The sequence below is a fragment of the Xiphophorus maculatus genome, chromosome 14 (genome assembly GCF_002775205.1).
Source record: "Xiphophorus maculatus strain JP 163 A chromosome 14, X_maculatus-5.0-male, whole genome shotgun sequence".
In the NCBI taxonomy this organism is placed as follows: Eukaryota; Metazoa; Chordata; class Actinopteri; order Cyprinodontiformes; family Poeciliidae; genus Xiphophorus; species Xiphophorus maculatus.
In genome coordinates this window covers 24579440-24598607 of record NC_036456.1, presented here as the reverse complement: position 1 = coordinate 24598607, position 19168 = coordinate 24579440, and the positions used below count along the sequence as shown (strand labels likewise).

Here is a 19168-nt window from a genome sequence, read left to right as displayed (position 1 = left end):
ATAGTTATATTTACATTTTCGACATCACAACTGGATTACTACAAACTTAAGGACTGGGGGATTTTCTTACTTTTATTTTTACCTTACTTTTCTTCATCTCCAAGTTGAACCAGGACAAAATGCCTCCAGCCGACCCCAAGGACATTAGCAGTATTATACAACGACTTCAGCTTATAGAAATGAAGATTAAACTGCTGGAGGTGAACTTTGAGATCAATGCTACCTGTGAAAATGAAACAACTCTTCCTCAAATCAATGGGGAGGTCGTTCGCCCCGCATCTCCAAAACCCAGAACCAAACGAGGAGAAGCAGCTTTCAGCTTCTATGCACCACAAATTTGGAACAAACTTCCAGAAAACTGTAAAACAGCTGAAACACTGACTTCCTTTAAATCTCGATTAAAAACCCACCTGTTTAGGATTTGTTGTGATTTAAACTCGACGGACCAAAAACATGTGAGCGCACGAACAGGAAATCAGCCAACACAGAATAACCAGAGTTTACTTTTTTTATTCTTTTTTAGCGCTAAAAAAGAAAGAGACGCTTACCCTTACAGGCTAATTTGTTGTAAAATGAATATGACCGAATTTACACAGCATCTGATCAAAAACGGAAGAATCATTGCTTATATCTAAAAATACGCCCAGTGGTTGCCTGATGACGTACGTCAGCTAAAGTTGCTATTTCTACAAAGGCCTTTGTGTAAAAGTGAAGAATTCCATGTGTGTAACAAACTGTGTCCTTGATAAGGGTCTCAACAGACTGCAGATCCAATGAGGCGACTGACAGGGAGAAGCCCTCACCTGGACGAATCAGCGTGGCCGGCTCTGAGCCGAAACCCACCTTCAACCTCAACACCTGCTCCACCAAAGAAAAACAAACAAGCAGCTGCAACCAAAACGGTTCCACCGACCCCGCTCCCAAGGACAGAGCGACCAGCCCGGGCCTCAAAACATTCTGACTCTGTGGGAATCCCACTGAAAAATAGATTTTCTGTTCTCCAGCCTGAGCCTCTGAGTGAAACCTCGCCTTCAAACATCAACAATGAGGCAAGTCTAACACATCCACCCCCCAAAGCTCCAAAGGACAAAGCGGCTACCAGGAAAATGAAAGATATGCCAGAAGTGCTTATTGTTGGAGATGAGGCAGTAAATGGAATCTGTCACGTTTGTAATCCCAAGAAAACGAGAGTGATTTCTTTTCCTGGTGACACTGTATCTGATTTAACTCGTAAAGTTCTTTCGCTAACCGCTGATCAGCCAGATATTGAGTCCTTAGTTGTGCATGTTGGAGCCAATGATGTGGCAAAGCAGAAATCTGAGATTCTGAAAAAGGACTTTAATATTCTTCTAAACACTATGGGAAAATTAAAAATGAAGTTATTTCTCAGTGGTCCAATTCCATCACCTCAATGGGGAGACGAAAAACACTCCAGGCTGGACATGATAAACAAACGGCTGATTAAAAGCTGCTCTGCCAGCTCAGTGACCTTCATCGATAACCTCTGGATCTATTGGCAGCGCTTTCACCTCTTTGGAAGAGGCGGACGCAATCTTAATAAACATGGGATAAAGTTGCTCACTGCAAATCTTTTTCACTTTATCAACAAGGACAGCAACGTGAACATCGCTTCAGAAGAACAGGCTCCAGGATTTCTGACTAGGAAGAAACCCTTTTCTCTTATCAGGCAAAAACAGCTGATATAACATCGACTGGAGACGGAGCGACTGGTTCCCTTCCTCCTCCTCCCCTCCCTCTCTGCTCACCCACTCATTCACAGGATTCACAAGATACACATGGAGAAATGTCTTCTGGACCGGAGTTTCTTAAATTTACAGATGGAATGAATCAACAGGTTGTACTTGGGACGTCTCTCCTTAGCGCTCACATAGCAGACCTCACTTCATTTAAGCCACCTAACTAACGTCCCAGAGGATCCATCACTCTGCGTTTCTGAGGTCTGAGGCCGGGGTCCAGACTTTATCTTTACACCCTTCTTGCTCCAGAATGTGTCTGGCCCCCGGCACTGCAGAACAGGACATTACCTGTCCGGATCACTACAAGAAAATTTACAAGAAACAGAAACATAAAATATAGGGGACCTAATTCAAACATCAGACTGATCCCCTGCCTAAAGGAACCTCAGACTGAAGAACTCTTGGCCTCCAAGTCACTTAAACTAGCTCTTTTAAATACCAGATCTCTCTGTGCTAAAGCTCTATTAATTAATGATTTCATCACTGAGCATAATATCGATGTTATGTTTCTGACAGAAACATGGTTGAATGATAATAATGAATCGATCGTACTAATTGAATCTGCGCCTCCTAAGTACAATTTCTTCAGTGAGAATAGAAAACACAAAAAAGGAGGAGGCGTGGCTTCAATATTTAAGAAAACCATAAACTGTAGTAAAATCTCTTTGGGTCACTTCACCTCTTTTGAGTATCTTGGAATTGAGGTTAAAGGCCACAAACGAACTTTGACTGTAACTCTATACAAAACTCCAACATTTGTGGAAAATTTCTTTACTGACTTTTGGTCTAACACAACATGTCAAACAAGCAACACACACTCAAGGACACACACTGGACCTGGTTATCAGTAAGGGTGTGAATATTGCCAATGTCTCTGTAACTGATGTCGCCCTGTCGGATCACTTCCTGTTATCTTTGAAAGTTCTTTATCTTTAACCCACTTGGACAAACAGCAACCATCACAAAACGTTCTCTCACTGAAAACACAGCAGAAACTTTTAATCAAATCTACTCTTCTTCCTCACCCTTAAGCTGTAATGATGTAGATAAGTTGGTAAATGATTTTCAGTCTAAAGTTTCAGATATTATTGATTCCATTGTCCCAATTAAAATGAAGGTTGTGTCTGATAAAAAGAAATCTCCATGGAGAAATGCACAAACAGTTAGATCTGCAAGACAACTCTGCCGTAGGGCAGAACGAAAACGGCGTAAAACTCAACTCCACGTTCATTGTGACATCTATAAAGAAAAACTACGTAACTGTCATTTAACACTAAAACATGCAAGAGAGGCTTTCTTTGCAGATGTCACAAACAAAAACATTAACAATGCTCGAGCTTTATTTGCAACAGTTGACAGAATCACAAACCCTCCTGTGACATTACCGCCTGAATTCCAATGTATTGCCGCCTGCAACCAGTTTTCCAGCTTCTTTTCAGAGAAAATTGAAAAAATCAGATTATTAATCTGTACATCCACTATAAAGTCAGTACCAATGCTGAGCCCAAACAAAACAAATACAGGAAAAATGACCCAATTCCAACTACTTAATTATAAAACCTTAGAGGAAATTATAAGTCAACTAAGCTCCAGTTCCTGCTGTCTGGATGTCCTAGATCTATAACTCTAGAATATTTCTTTAAGAAAGTCCTGCCTGTTATTGCTGCTGATCTGATCCAGATAGTAAACTCATCGCTCTCATCAGGCGTTTTCCCCCAGGCTTTGAAAACAGCAGTAATCAAACCACTGATAAAAAAGAACATTCTGGACAAATCACTAATGCAGAATTACAGGCCGACCTTTGACCTCTGATTCATCAGCAAATTATTGAAAAAGCTGTTAAAACAATTAACTAGCTTCCTAATGATAACCAACCTCTTTGACTCCTTCCAGTCTGGTTTCCATGGTTTCCACAGCACAGAGACCGCCCTCGTAAAAATGTTCAATGACATCCATATAAATACAGACTGTGGCAGAACCACAGTGCTGGTTCTGTTGGACCTCAGTGCAGTTTTTGACACTGTTGACCATGACATATTACTGAATCGACTGGAGAGTTGGGTCAGACTCTCCGGTCCAGTGCTTAACTGGTTTAAATCCTACATAAAGAACAGGGATTTCTTTGTTTCAATTGGAAACTTCTCATCAAAGAGGTCAAAGGTCACATGTGGGGTACCCCAAGGTTCAATCCTAGGACCCCTTTTATTCAATATTTATCTGCTCCCACTAGCTCAGGTTATAACAGGAAATAATATTAGCTACCATAACTATGCAGATGACACACAGCTCTACATTACGATGTCACCAGGTGACCTTTGACCCCATCCAATCACTGAACAGATGCTTAGAGCAGATAAATGTGTGGATGTGCCAAAACTTTCTCCAGCTGAACAGAAACAAAGCTGAAGTTATTATTTTTGGACCTAAAGAGGAACGATCTAGAGTTATAGATCTAGAGTTGTAGAGCTAGAGTTATAGATCTAGAGTCAATGCACAGCTTCAGTTATTACAACTGAAAACCAGCGATCAGGCCCAAAACCTGGGAGTAGTGATGGACTCTGACCTGAACCTCCAGAGCCACATAAAGACAGTTACAAAGTCGGCCTTCTATCACCTGAAGAACATTTCCAGGATTAAAGGACTAATGTCTCAGCCAGATCTAGAGAAACTCATCCATGCGTTCATCTTCAGTCGTATTGATTATTGCAACAGCGTCTTCACAGGTCTGTCCAACAAATCAATCAAACAGCTGCAGCTGATCCAGAATGCTGCTGCTGGCGTTCTGACTAAAACCAGGAAGATAGAGCACATAACACCAGTTTTAAAGTCCCTCCACTGGCTCCCTGTAGCTCAAAGAATAGACTTTAAAATACTGTTGTTAGTTTATAAATCACTGAACGGCTTAGCACCACAATACATTAAACATCTGCTGTTGTTGTATCAACCTTCCAGAACCTCTCAGGTTCTGGTTCTGCTCTGCATCCCCAGAACCAGAACCAAACGAGGAGAAGCAGCTTTCAGCATCTATGCACCACAAATTTGGAACAAACTTCCAGAAAACTGTAAAACAGCTGAAACACTGACTTCTTTTAAATCTAGACTAAAAACTCACCTGTTTAGGATTGTATTTGAAACGTAATCAATAACAAATTTATTGATGGAACTTTATTTAATGTCGTGTTTTGATTGTTGATTCTATGTTGCTTTGTGTTTCTGTGTTTGATATGATGTAAAGCACTTTGAAATGCTTTGATAGTGAAATGTGCTATACAAATAAAATGTGATTGATTGATTGATTGACAAGAAAAGCCACAGATCCAGAAAAATAAATTCTCTGGAGACTTTGTGTCTCCATTTACTTGTAACATGTTTATCTGCTGGTTTCTCAGCTCTGCAAACCCCATAGACGGAACAATGGTGTTGCTTATCGTTTGGGTTTGAATTGTGAGTAGTCGGAAACAAAAAGTGGGATAACTCAACTTTACTTTGGCTAGTCATAATTTGATTATATGAAATATGTGCTTTAGATAGTAAAACACTATATATATCTTGACTTGAAACCACCATATACATTAATGGTAAATCTGATGTCATTTATTCTAGTCAGGATGTAATTAAATATACTAGGGCTGAAACGATTCATCGAGTAACACGATTACAAAAAATCCTCGAGGAAATTTATCTGCCTCAAAGCTTCGCTAAATTTATTGTATTGTAATAAGCAATGCTGTTAAATACGCAGCACACTGGTCTAGCCGGAGGGTTTTTGTGTTGCACAACGCTACCACTTCCGTTAGCGCCTGGAGCACATGTGCTAAGTTTGTAGCTATGGAGGGAACCGGAGAATGCTCAGAAGGAGAACCCCGAAAGCGACAAAAAATGTCAAAAGTTTGGGAACATTTTAGGCTAAACAGAAAGGACAACACAGCGCAATGCATCCACTGCAAAGTAGAATTGGCGTACCACAACAGCACGACATCAATGTTGCAGCATCTGAAGAGAAAACACTTGCTACATGCATCCAACTCGTACACGGTTGCCAACAGGTAACGTTTATGTTCTCTTTGCTAACTACGTTGTGTGATAATCTGCCATGTTATAGATGTAAATTGAAGCACATTATTTTGCTAACGTTACATCAAAACATAGCGGTTACTTAACCGGGTGTAGTGTAAATTGTATGTGAGGGTGGAACTGAGAGAAATTATGCAGCACTTAATGTAAGTTTGTTAATAAAAATACGCAGCAACAGATTACAGGCATAAGCTGAAAAGCATTTATTTATTGGTGTCTTTCCATCCTGAAAAGTTACAGTCTTTTCTTCTTGCTACTGTTATGTATGAATTAGAAATTTTTGATTAATATTTTTGTAGTAATTCTATATTTGTTTATACCTAAGCAATCAAGAATAAATAATAGCATCGTTTTAATAAAAATAGCAACATTTTTGCATTTTATCATGACTAGTTAAAGCTGCAGAACTCTGTACAAACTCAAACCTTTACATTTTGAGTAAGTTTATTTTTTTCCTAACATATAGATTACATTCTGTTTTCCAATACATAAAAAAACATTTCACTGCATTTAGATTTTTCTGTGATGGTTAAAAATAATGCTTTTAATTAAAGCATCCTCAAAATTGCGTTATCAATAAAATGTTAGAGTTAAATGAGTTGTTTACTTAGTTCTTTTACGTGTATGTGTATTACTCACTGAAGATAAATACATAAACTAAAAGCTGGAGTATAGACATTTTGATAAGCATATTTGTGAGCCTGCCACTTTATTATTTGAATATAATTTAATATCTTAGTATAACTTTTCTTCAGGTTAAAGCAAACTACTGTTACAAGTAAACTTTCTAAACTACAAACATTTAACTGTTAGGGATGCTCAAAAAGGAGATATTGGACTGATCTGGACTAACTGGTGTTATTGCAGATTTGTCAATAGTTTATTTTATAAATTTTTTTTATCCGATTACTAGATTAATCGTAAGAATAATCGATAGATTACTCGATTACTAAAATATTCATTTACAACAGCCCCAAAATATACCTCAAAGACATATTTTGTCTGGTCAAAAACATAATTATATTGTTTAAACATTTCTAGTCGGAAACTAATTTCAGATATACAGAATGAAAGTTTGGTAAACTCATTTATTAACAGAACGGCCTGCCATAGAAAACGCTGATGCATTTATGGAATAATAATATTAATAATAATAATAATAATATTTTTTGGAATCGACCTGCTCTCCCGAACCTCCCGAAGTCCAACCAGCGCTCTGTTTCTGTCTTATCAGTTAATTTATTTCTGTAAAACATTCATCCTAATTCGGTTTCAAACATTGTTTCCTTTAATCTGTCTCCTGTATTTCCTCCAGCTTTTGTCCGTTTCGCGCCTCATGTCATCAGTAAACCGTGAAGGTGTTTCGTACCTGTCCGGTGTAAGATGATCCTCGGTATCCGGCTGAAATCCATCAGTCTGCGCTGATCCTCCTTCTCTTCCTCCATCTCTTCCTCCATCTCTTCCTCCATCTTGACGTTGATTTCTTTCCACTCTGTGAATGTTTTTTCAGCAGGAGTTAACATCTCGTTAATAAAATCTCTCTGATGCGGAACTGACGACATTTTTACTTTAAACACTCAGATATTTACCTAAAACTAGCGACGTTCTTTCTGTGCTGAGGTTTCGAAGCGTGTCAGGAGAAAACCAGGATTTTTGTGAAGAGTGAATCGAGGCTTTTGCTGTTGGAGCAGGATGTGACGTTTGAAGCTGTACCACGTGACTGAGTCTTCTTCTTCTAGGATTTATTGGCGGTTGGCAACAAACTTTTAGTAGCATTACCGCCACTTACTGGTATGGAGTGTGGTTCGTAATGGTCTATCTATTTATGTATATAAAAACTACTACTATTACTACCAATAATAATAATAAATAAATCAATCCTACCTATACATATAAATATTTATACCTATCTATACTCACACACACACACACATGCATACATACTTATATATAACTTTATATTCTACCCACCTATATCATGCACAGATTCACAAACACACCTACCATAATCAAATTCTATGAATTAATTTAGTTTTCTTTAGAAATTGAATAACTATTTTTATATGTTTACTCCACAAATTCTTCCTCAGAATATCTAATAAATTAATCTTTCCTTTAATACATTCAAACTCTCTCCTCATATTTGTTCTCTCTCTTTCATACTTATGGCATTCCAATATAACATGTTCTATTGTTTCATATTTTTCACAGTAATCACATTTGCCAGTAGTATGCTGTTGTATTTTAAATAGTGTATAACTAAGTCCTGTATGTCCAAGTCTTAACCTTGTTATCACTCTTTCCTCCTTTCTAGTTCGTCTTCCATTTCTTCTTTCTCCTACCATCCTCTGAATTTTATAAAACCATCTTCCGGTTTTTTCTTCATCCCACCTTTTTTGCCATTTTTCCATCAGTTTTTCTTTAACAACGCTCTTTCCCTCGGATTTACTTGTTTTAACTGTAAAACTAATATTATTCTGAATTGCCCTCTTTGCCATTTTATCTGCCTTCTGGTTTCCTTCTACTCCAGTCTGTGCTGGAACCCATATAAATATAACTATCAAACCCATATTTTTTATTCTGAATAATGTATGAAGTATTTCTAATAAAATGTCCATCCTACTATCTGATTGATTATATTTTAAACTTAATAAAGCAGATTTTGAATCTGAACAAATTACTGTTTTAATGGTTTTATGTCTTCTACCCATTGTAAAGCTAATAATAAACTGATAATCCATCTGTAATTTGTTTTCCTATTTTTATATTGAATTCTGGTACTACAAAAGCTATTCCTATTTTTCCAGTTATTTTTGATGTAAAGCACTTTGAAATGCCTTGATAGTGAAATGTGCTATACAAATAAAATGTGATTGATTGATTGATTGATTGATTGATTGATTGATTGATTGATTGATTGATTGATTGATTGATTGATTGACAAGAAAAGCCACAGATCCAGAAAAATAAATTCTCTGGAGACTTTGTGTCTCCATTTACTTGTAAAATGTTTATTTGCTGGTTTCTCAGCTCTGCAAACCCCATAGACAGAACAATGGTGTTGCTTATCGTTTGGGTTTGAATTGTGAGTAGTTGGAAACAAAAAGTGGGATAACTCAACTTTACTTTGACTAGTCATAATTTGATTATATGAAGTATGTGCTTCAGATAGTAAAACACTATAGATATCTTGAATTGAAACCACCATATATATTAATGGTAAATCTGATGTCATTTATTCTAGTCAGGATGTAATTAAATATACCTCAAAGACATATTTTGTCTGGTCAAAAACATAATTATATTGTTTAAACATTTCTAGTCGGAAACTAATTTCAGATATACAGAATGAAAGTTTGGTAAACCCATTTATTAACAGAACGGCCTGCCATAGAAAACGCTGATGCATTTATGGAATAATAATATTAATAATAATGATAATAATAATAATATTTTTTGGAATCGACCTGCTCTCCCGAACCTCCCGAAGTCCAACCAGCGCTCTGTTTCTGTCTTATCAGTTAATTTATTTCTGTAAAACATTCATCCTAATTCGGTTTCAAACATTGTTTCCTTTAATCTGTCTCCTGTATTTCCTCCAGCTTTTGTCCGTTTCGCGTCTCATATCATCAGTAAACCGTGAAGGTGTTTCGTACCTGTCCGGTGTAAGATGATCCTCGGTATCTGGCTGAAATCCATCAGTCTGCGCTGATCCTCCATCTCTTCCTCCATCTCTTCCTCCTTCTCTTCCTTCATCTCTTCCTCCATCTCTTCCTCCATCTTGACGTTGATTTCTTTCCACTCTGTGAATGTTTTTTCATCAGGAGTTAACATCTCGTTAATAAAATCTCTCTGATGCGGAACTGACGACATTTTTACTGTAAACACTCAGATATTTACCTAAAACTAGCGACGTTCTTTCTGTGCTGAGGTTTCGAAGCGTGTGAGGAGAAAACCAGGATTTTTGTGAAGAGTGAATCGAGGCTTTTGTTGTTGGAGCAGGATGTGACGTTTGAAGCTGTACCACGTGACTGAGTCTTCTTCTTCTAGGATTTATTGGCGGTTGTCAACAAACTTTTAGTAGCATTACCGCCACTTACTGGTATGGAGTGTGGTTCGTAATGGTCTATCTATTTATATATATAAAAACTACTACTACTAATAATAATAAATAAATCAATCCTACCTATACATATAAATATTTATACCTATCTATACTCACACACACACACACATACATACTTATATATAACTTTATATTCTACCCACCTATATCATGCACAGATTCACAAACACACCTACCATAATCAAATTCTATGAATTAATTTAGTTTTCTTTAGAAATTGAATAACTATTTTTTTTGTTTACTCCCCAAATTCTTCCTCAGAATATCTAATAAATTAATCTTTCCTTTAATACATTCAAACTCTCTCCTCATATTTGTTCTCTCTCTTTCATACTTATGGCATTCCAATATAACATGTTCTATTGTTTCATATTTTTCACAGTAATCACATTTGCCAGTAGTATGCTTTTGTATTTTAAATAGTGTATAACTAAGTCCTGTATGTCCAAGTCTTAACCTTGTTATCACTCTTTCCTCCTTTCTAGTTCGTCTTCCATTTCTTCTTTCTCCTACCATCCTCTGAATTTTATAAAACCATCTTCCGGTTTTTCCTTCATCCCACCTTTTTTGCCATTTTTCCATCAGTTTTTCTTTAACAACGCTCTTTCCCTCGGATTTACTTGTTTTAACTGTAAAACTGATATTTTTCTGAATTGCCCTCTTTGCCATTTTATCTGCCTTCTGGTTTCCTTCTACTCCAGTCTGTGCTGGAACCCATATAAATATAACTATCAAACCCATATTTTTTATTCTGAATAATGTATGAAGTATTTCTAATAAAATGTCCATCCTACTATCTGATTGATTATATTTTAAACTTAATAAAGCAGATTTTGAATCTGAACAAATTACTGTTTTTAATGGTTTTATGTCTTCTACCCATTGTAAAGCTAATAAACTGATAATCCATCTGTAATTCGTTTTCCTATTTTTATATTGAATTCTGGTACTACAAAAGCTATTCCTATTTTTCCAGTTATTTTTGATGTAAAGCACTTTGAAATGCCTTGATAGTGAAATGTGCTATACAAATAAAATGTGATTGATTGATTGATTGATTGATTGATTGATTGATTGATTGATTGATTGATTGACAAGAAAAGCCACAGATCCAGAAAAATAAATTCTCTGGAGACTTTGTGTCTCCATTTACTTGTAAAATGTTTATCTGCTGGTTTCTCAGCTCTGCAAACCCCATAGACAGAACAATGGTGTTGCTTATCGTTTGGGTTTGAATTGTGAGTAGTTGGAAACAAAAAGTGGGATAACTCAACTTTACTTTGACTAGTCATAATTTGATTATATGAAATATGTGCTTCAGATAGTAATACACTATAGATATCTTGAATTGAAACCGCCATATATATTAATGGTAAATCTGATGTCATTTATTCTAGTCAGGATGTAATTAAATATACCTCAAAGACATATTTTGTCTGGTCAAAACCATAATTATATTGTTTAAACATTTCTAGTCGGAAACTAATTTCAGATATACAGAATGAAAGTTTGGTAAACCCATTTATTAACAGAACGGCCTGCCATAGAAAACGCTGATGCATTTATGGAATAATAATATTAATAATAATAATAATAATAATAATATTTTTTGGAATCGACCTGCTCTCCCGAACCTCCCGAAGTCCAACCAGCGCTCTGTTTCTGTCTTATCAGTTAATTTATTTCTGTAAAACATTCATCCTAATTCGGTTTCAAACATTGTTTCCTTTAATCTGTCTCCTGTATTTCCTCCAGCTTTTGTCCGTTTCGCGCCTCATATCATCAGTAAAACGCGAAGGTGTTTCGTACCTGTCCGGTGTAAGATGATCCTCGGTATCCGGCTGAAATCCATCAGTCTGCGCTGATCCTCCATCTCTTCCTCCATCTCTTCCTCCATCTCTTCCTCCTTCTCTTCCTCCATCTCTTCCTCCATCTCTTCCTCCATCTTGACGTTGATTTCTTTCCACTCTGTGAATGTTTTTTCATCAGGAGTTAACATCTCGTTAATAAAATCTCTCTGATGCTGAACTGACGACATTTTTACTGTAAACACTCAGATATTTACCTAAAACTAGCGACGTTCTTTCTGTGCTGAGGTTTCGAAGCGTGTGAGGAGAAAACCAGGATTTTTGTGAAGAGTGAATCGAGGCTTTTGCTGTTGGAGCAGGATGTGACGTTTGAAGCTGTACCACGTGACTGAGTCTTCTTCTTCTAGGATTTATTGGCGGTTGTCAACAAACTTTTAGTAGCATTACCGCCACTTACTGGTATGGAGTGTGGTTCGTAATGGTCTATCTATTTATATATATAAAAACTACTACTACTATTACTACCAATAATAATAATAAATCAATCAATCCTACCTATACATATAAATATTTATACCTATCTATACTCATACACACACATACATACTTATATATACAGTAACTTTATATTCTACCCACCTATATCATGCACAGATTCACAAACACACCTACCATAATCAAATTCTATGAATTAATTTAGTTTTCTTTAGAAATTGAATAACTATTTTTATATTTTTACTCCCCAAATTCTTCCTCAGAATATCTAATAAATTAATTCTTTTCTTTAATACATTCAAACTCTCTCCTCATATTTGTTCTCTCTCTTTCATACTTATGGCATTCCAATATAACATGTTCTATTGTTTCATATTTTTCACAGTAATCACATTTGCCAGTAGTATGCTTTTGTATTTTAAAAAGTGTATAATTAAGTCCTGTATGTCCAAGTCTTAACCTTGTTATCACTCTTTCCTCCTTTCTATTTCATCTTCCTCCTACCATCCTCTGAATTTTATAAAACCATCTTCCTGTTTTTCCTTCATCCCACCTTTTTTGCCATTTTTCCATCAGTTTTTCTTTAACAACGCTCTTTCCCTCGGATTTACTTGTTTTAACTGTAAAACTAATATTTTTCTGAATTGCCCTCTTTGCCATTTTATCTGCCTTCTGGTTTCCTTCTACTCCAGTATGTGCTGGAACCCATATAAATATAATTATCAAACCCATATTTTTTATTCTGAATAATGTATGAAGTATTTCTAATAAAATGTCTATCCTACTATCTGATTGATTATATTTTAAACTTAATAAAGCAGATTTTGAATCTGAACAAATTACTGTTTTTAATGGTTTTATGTCTTCTACCCATTGTAAAGCTAATAAACTGATAATCCATCTGTAATTCGTTTTCCTATTTTTATATTGAATTCTGGTACTACAAAAGCTAAAGAGAGCAGAAAGTGCCACATTTAAAGAGTCATTTCTAATCTGCACACATTAAAGCCTTGATAAACATCTGTAATAAAAACTCTAATGCTCGATGGAAGGACATTGAATTAGCTCTTCTGCAGACAATCTCCTGGAATAAAGATTTAGTACAGATTCAACTCAAAACTGAAAATCTTTGGATAAAATCCCAATTAAAAATATGGATAGAAGTTAAACAGGAATATAAACTACATGATAACCTGATAATTATAAGATGTTGTGCTTATAACCTCAATTTTAAACCAAATTAAACAGATACCGGATTCCCTAATTGGTCATCCCAAGGTATAGCAATACATTTATCAATAATGGATAAAACAAGTTATAACTAGGAAAAACAGGATTTTTATCACAAAACTATTAGCAGGAGTCAGTGCTTAATGAAATACTAATGGCATATCAGGCAAAATCCAAAAAACTTATTAAATCACGGCTTTATATAAAGGAACTATGACTACAAAATACAGTAAACTTCATATGTGAAAACAAAATGGGAAAATTAAAATGAAAACCGCAGAAGAAGAATGGCATGGCTTTTGCTCGACTGCTTGGAAATGTATAAATTTATATTCATGGAGAATTTAACTTGATTATATTTTTCATAACACCAAAACAAAAAAATGTGTTGAACCAGGAGAAGCCGAAGTCCTGGAGACAATGTGGAAACACAGAACACAACCACTGGCATATACTTTGGGACTGTACAGTTATAAGACAATATTGGACAGAAATACACACAAATATTGAAAATATCTCTAATACAAGAATATCTTTTAAATTCACCACCTTTATTGTGGGTAACAGAATTTCTACCTGACAATGAAAAACATCTGTATCAGATTTCAATTATGGAAGAGTCTGTGGGCTGTATAATATCCTTATACATAAAAGTAATGTATTTTCAAAATAATACCCACTTGTCCCCTCTTTGTATTCTGTTTTTGTAAATGGTAAAGAGGAGGAATTTTGTAATTGATCACAGACTGGAACTGTGACCTTGAGGTGAAATCAAGCTTTTGTAATCTTCTCAATGCTTCAAAAACAAAGAATTACAAATAAAAAACAAACAGTTTTTGCTAGTTACATCTATAACTGAAATTTAATCTATATAACCAATACATTTACTAACATCATAAATACTAAACAAATTTTCAAATACAGATAAATAAAAAAACACAAATGGGTAAAAATACATTTACTCATATGTGTAAATCAGTAAATTTACACATATGAGTTTGTTATATGTGTCTAGAGCACATATAAGAAGAATAAAGTTCATGTAGATCTTTCATAAAAAAAGGAAAAACATCTCAGGTTTCATCATAACTTATCAAACCTTCTGCCTGCTTTGTTGTCATCATATAATCAACAGTATTTCCAAAATCAGAACCTGAAGAGTAAATACTGAAAAACTAAAGCATATATAGATAAAAATAATAATAAAAAAAAAACATCATTCCTGACAGACAATTAAATTGCAACCTAACAGTGAATATAGAAACAGCAACAATAGACTTTGAGAAATATTTAATTTAGGTGTAAAAACAATACAGTAATGATACTGTAGACTGTTTAGGTTTTATACATTTTAATAAAAATATTGTCACGCCAAAGTCACTGTGTTGTTCATGCTGCAATGCATTCTGGGTAAATGATGTACAGTGGTCCAACTGCCCAGCTATGTCCAGCCAAAACAGCGATGAGCAACGTCTTTTTAAACCCATCAAACAAAAAAATGGCAAATTCAATGAAAAATATAACAAAAGATAAAAATTTTTGAAGTAATTATGAGTTTTGGCGTACAACAGAGGAATTTTTTAGTTAAAAGGAAAATTATTATATATTTAGGCCATGTTCAATTGATCGTGGATCCTTTTAAGAAACAAACCAATAATATCTCACTAGACAAAAACATTAAAAGCTTTGTAAGACTTAATATGTCACTTAAAAACCCTTCTACATAAAAAAGATAAAACTGAAAGAATAAAGTGAAAGTTGCACATTTTAGATAAACGTCCTTTTTGAGATGCTTTCTTCTTTACGCTGCTGCGCTATAAAAATGTGATCCAGCTGTAATTACTCTGCTTCCAAACAATGAGTTACTGAAAATCTTGGTACTTGAGGTTCCGATTATGCAGTTCCATCTGCACGAGTCCCCATGTTAAAAGTTAACTGGCAATTTGGAAGGAAGCCTTTTCCACAGGTTGGACATAAGAAACACCACATGTATGAGTTGTCATGTGAACAGATAAATTGTCTTTTCGACAGAAACCTTTTCCACATATCCCACACAAGAAAAGCTTTTCACCTGTATGAGTGCTCAAGTGCGTAGTTAAATTGCTTTTTTGACTGAAACGTTTTCCACAAGTTCTACATGAGAAAGATTCTCACCTGTATGAACCCTCATGTGTCTAGTTAAACTATTTAGATGACGGAAACTTTTTCCACAAGTTCTACATGAGAAAGATTTCTCATCTGTATGAGTCCTCATGTGACTAGTTAAACTGCTTTTATGACGGAAACTTTTTCCACAAGTTCTACATGAAAAAGGTTTCTCATCTGTGTGAGTCCTCTTGTGCCTAATTAAAGCGCTTATATGACTGAAACGTTTTCCACAAGTTCTACATGAGAAAGGCTTCTCACCTGTATGAACCCTCATGTGAATAAGTAAACTGCTTTGGTGACAGAAACTTCTTTCACAAGTCCTACATGAGAAAGGCTTCTCACCTGTATGAATCCTCATGTGTCTAGTTAAATAGCTTTTTTGACAAAAACTTTTTCCACAGGTCCTACATGAGAAATCCTTTTTACCTGTGTGAATCCTCATGTGACTAGTTAAATTGCTTGTTTGACGGAAACTTTTTCCACAAGTCCTGCATGAGAAAGGCTTCTCACCTGTATGAGTCCTCATGTGACTAATTAAAGTGCTTTTTTGACAGAAACTTTTTTCACAAGTCCTACATGAGAAAGGCTTCTCACCTGTATGAATCCTCATGTGTCTAGTTAAATTGCTTTTTTGACAAAAACTTTTTCCACAAGTCCTACATGAGAAATCCTTTTTACCTGTGTGAATCCTCAAGTGACTAATTAAACTGCTTTTAGGACAAAAACTATTTCCACAAGTCCCACATGAGAAAGGTTTCTCACTTCTATGAATTTTCATGTGACTAGTTAAACTGCTTTTATGACAAAAACTTTTTCCACAACTCCAACATGTGAAAGGCTTCTCATGTGTATAAACCCTTTTGTGACTAGTTAAATTTCTTTTTTGATAGAAACTTTTCCCACAAGTCCCACACGAGAAAGGTTTCTCACTTCTATGAATTTTCATGTGACTAGTTAAACTGCTTTTACATTGGAAACTTATTCTGCAGGTCACACATGAGAAAGGGTTCTTACTTGTGTGGATAATCATGTGACGAAGTAAGTTTGACCTGCGTGTGAAACTTTTTCCACAGGTTGAACATGTGAAAGGGTTCTTGTCAGTGTGAGTTGTCATGTGTGTCATCAACAAACTGCTTTGAGAAAAGGCTTCATCACAGATTTTACAAGAATATAGTTTTTGTTGTGTGTGAGCTTTCTTGTATGTTTTTTGTTTGGAACTTTCAGTTTGACCTTTCTGCAGTTTGGTTTTCTCATATTTCTCCTTTTGTTTCTGTTCTTTGTTTCTCTTTTTCCCTAGATCGTCAGAATTGCTTCCTTCCCCATCTTGGCTCTCATCCTCAGCAGAGTCATGAGAGATGAGGTGGTTCCTCTGTGGTTCTGTTTCATTGTGGATTATTTGCACATTAAAAGGAATCACCAAAATGTCATCAGTCTCCTGTTTCAGCACAAGATGCTCTTCATCCTGACTGATGCAGAGTTGCTTCTCTTCCTCTTTGAGCTGTTGATGTTCTGGTTCTTGTAGCTCCTGTTTTATCTCCAGAGGATCTGGTTCCTGTTTTATCTGCAGAGGTTCTGGTTCCTGTTTTATCTGCAGAGGTTCTGGTTCCTCTTGTTTTAAAGTGAAGTTCCCCTCCTGGTTGCTGAGGTCATTGAAAATCCCGTCGTCTTTACACACAGAACAATGTCGGAGATCTGGACCAAAACACAAAACAAAAACTTTAAATTTTGAGTCAAACAATGAACCCTTCACTTAAATCCCTTGATGCAACTAATCAGCTTTTTCTTAATTATTCTAAAATTATACATTTTTATGTGTGAAAATCAGTCAAACGTATTACGGACATTTTTTCCAATGTTGTCTGGCATTTAGCAAATAAATGATTTTGGTAATTCTGAGTTCAGGTCCAATTTATCTTCTGATCATGAGGAAAAAAATTTATTGTGTTTTTAAAAAGAAATCCTACACATGTATCTCAATTTAACTCTACGTTTGGAAAAATAACTTAACAAAAGTGATTCTTCTAATGAACTAGATATCAGTCAAAACATGTCATGGACATCCAGGTGAGCAAACAAAATGCCAATATGTTAACTGAGTGGCTCCCTGACAAATATTCACACAGCAGCTCGACTCAGTCCATATCAATCCTCCTTTGCATTAGCAGCAGTTCTTTGTTACTGGAACCTCAATCGACCTTCAGACCTCAGCATCGCTCTGCTGTACGTTGAGACCGCTGTGCACTGCAACCTCAACTCCAAACCGGTCCATCAGTTCTGCATGTGACCATCAGGCACATTATGTCCAGTCAGGCTCAGCTTATCTCCACTGAGAAGCAGGGTTTCCCCCACTGTATTACCTTTAGCTGCCAGGCTAAGTGTTGCTGATTTATGTTCTTGGGAAAAAAAGTAAAAGAAAAATTGCTTAACTTTTTTTCCCCATTCTTAAACCGGACTGCAAACGTCTCTGTTGTTTTGAGCGTTTCACTGGCGGAGCAGAAATATTCCTAAGATATTAGTTTATAGTTGGTGCATTTAAACTTCCACAAAGCCGGCAGTCAGTCAAACTTCTCTCACAGCAGAGCAAAAGGGGACAATGGCTAATTTTTAGACCTTTGCAAAGGTAGAGAGAACATTGGTGGATAAGATCAGCTTCATATTCAAGTATTGGCTGATCACCAATTCCCCATAATTAAGGAAATCAGGGCCGATTTATTGGTGCACTCTTATTTTCCAGACACCAAAAAACATTAACTTATTGCCAAAAATGGCTGGGTGGTTTTCTAAACATTTGGGCTGCTTACATGTTTACATTTTCGACATCACTACTGGATTACTACAAACTTAAGGACTGGGGGATTTTCTTACTTTTATTTTTACCTTACTTTTCTTCATCTCCAAGTTGAACCAGGGCAAAATGCCTCCGGCCGACCCCAAGGACATTAGCAGTATTATACAACGACTTCAGCTTACAGAAATGAAGATTAAACTGCTGGAGGTGAACTTTGAGATCAATGCTACCTGTGGAAATGAGACAACTCTTCCTCAAATCAATGGAGAGGTCGTTCGCCCCGCATCCCCAGAACCAGAACCAAACGAGGAAAAGCAGCTTTCAGCATCTATGCACCACAAATTTGGAACAAACTTCCAGAAAACTGTGAAACAGCTGAAACACTGACTTTTTTAAAATCTCGACTAAAAACCCACCTGTTTAGAATTGTATTTGAAACGTAATCAATTATAAATTTATTGATGGAACTTTATTAATGTTGTGTTTTGATTGTTGATTCTATGTTGCTTTGTGTTTCTGTGTTTGATATGATGTAAAGCACTTTGAAATGTCTTGATGCTGAAATGTGCTATACAAATAAAATGTGATTGATTGATTGATTGACAAGAAAAGCCACAGATCCAGAAAAATAAATTCTCTGGAGACTTTGTGTCTCCATTTACTTGTAAAATGTTTATCTGCTGGTTTCTCAGCTCTGCAAACCCCATAGACAGAACAATGGTGTTGCTTATCGTTTGGGTTT

At 35.8% G+C, this 19168-nt stretch overlaps 1 protein-coding gene across 3 annotated transcripts in view; it reads right to left on the bottom strand.

Annotated features, from left to right (window-relative positions):
• The window catches only part of LOC111611164 (zinc finger protein 883-like), a 40568-nt gene that overhangs the window by 15975 nt on the left and 5425 nt on the right, over window positions 1–19168 (bottom strand). For 2 of the 3 annotated variants that reach the window (XM_023346888.1, XM_023346889.1), the window contains exons 6-11: window positions 12023–12112; window positions 11767–11925; window positions 9600–9634; window positions 9488–9563; window positions 7421–7510; window positions 7201–7323 (exon numbers count right to left, since the gene is read on the bottom strand). In XM_023346888.1, coding sequence (XP_023202656.1) covers window positions 7201–7323; window positions 7421–7510; window positions 9488–9563; window positions 9600–9634; window positions 11767–11925; window positions 12023–12112 — 573 coding nt within the window. Of the gene's footprint in view, window positions 1–7200; window positions 7324–7420; window positions 7511–9487; window positions 9564–9599; window positions 9635–11766; window positions 11926–12022; window positions 12113–15491; window positions 17331–19168 lie in introns of those variants that run through there. The other variant, XM_023346890.1, reaches the window with a different exon arrangement.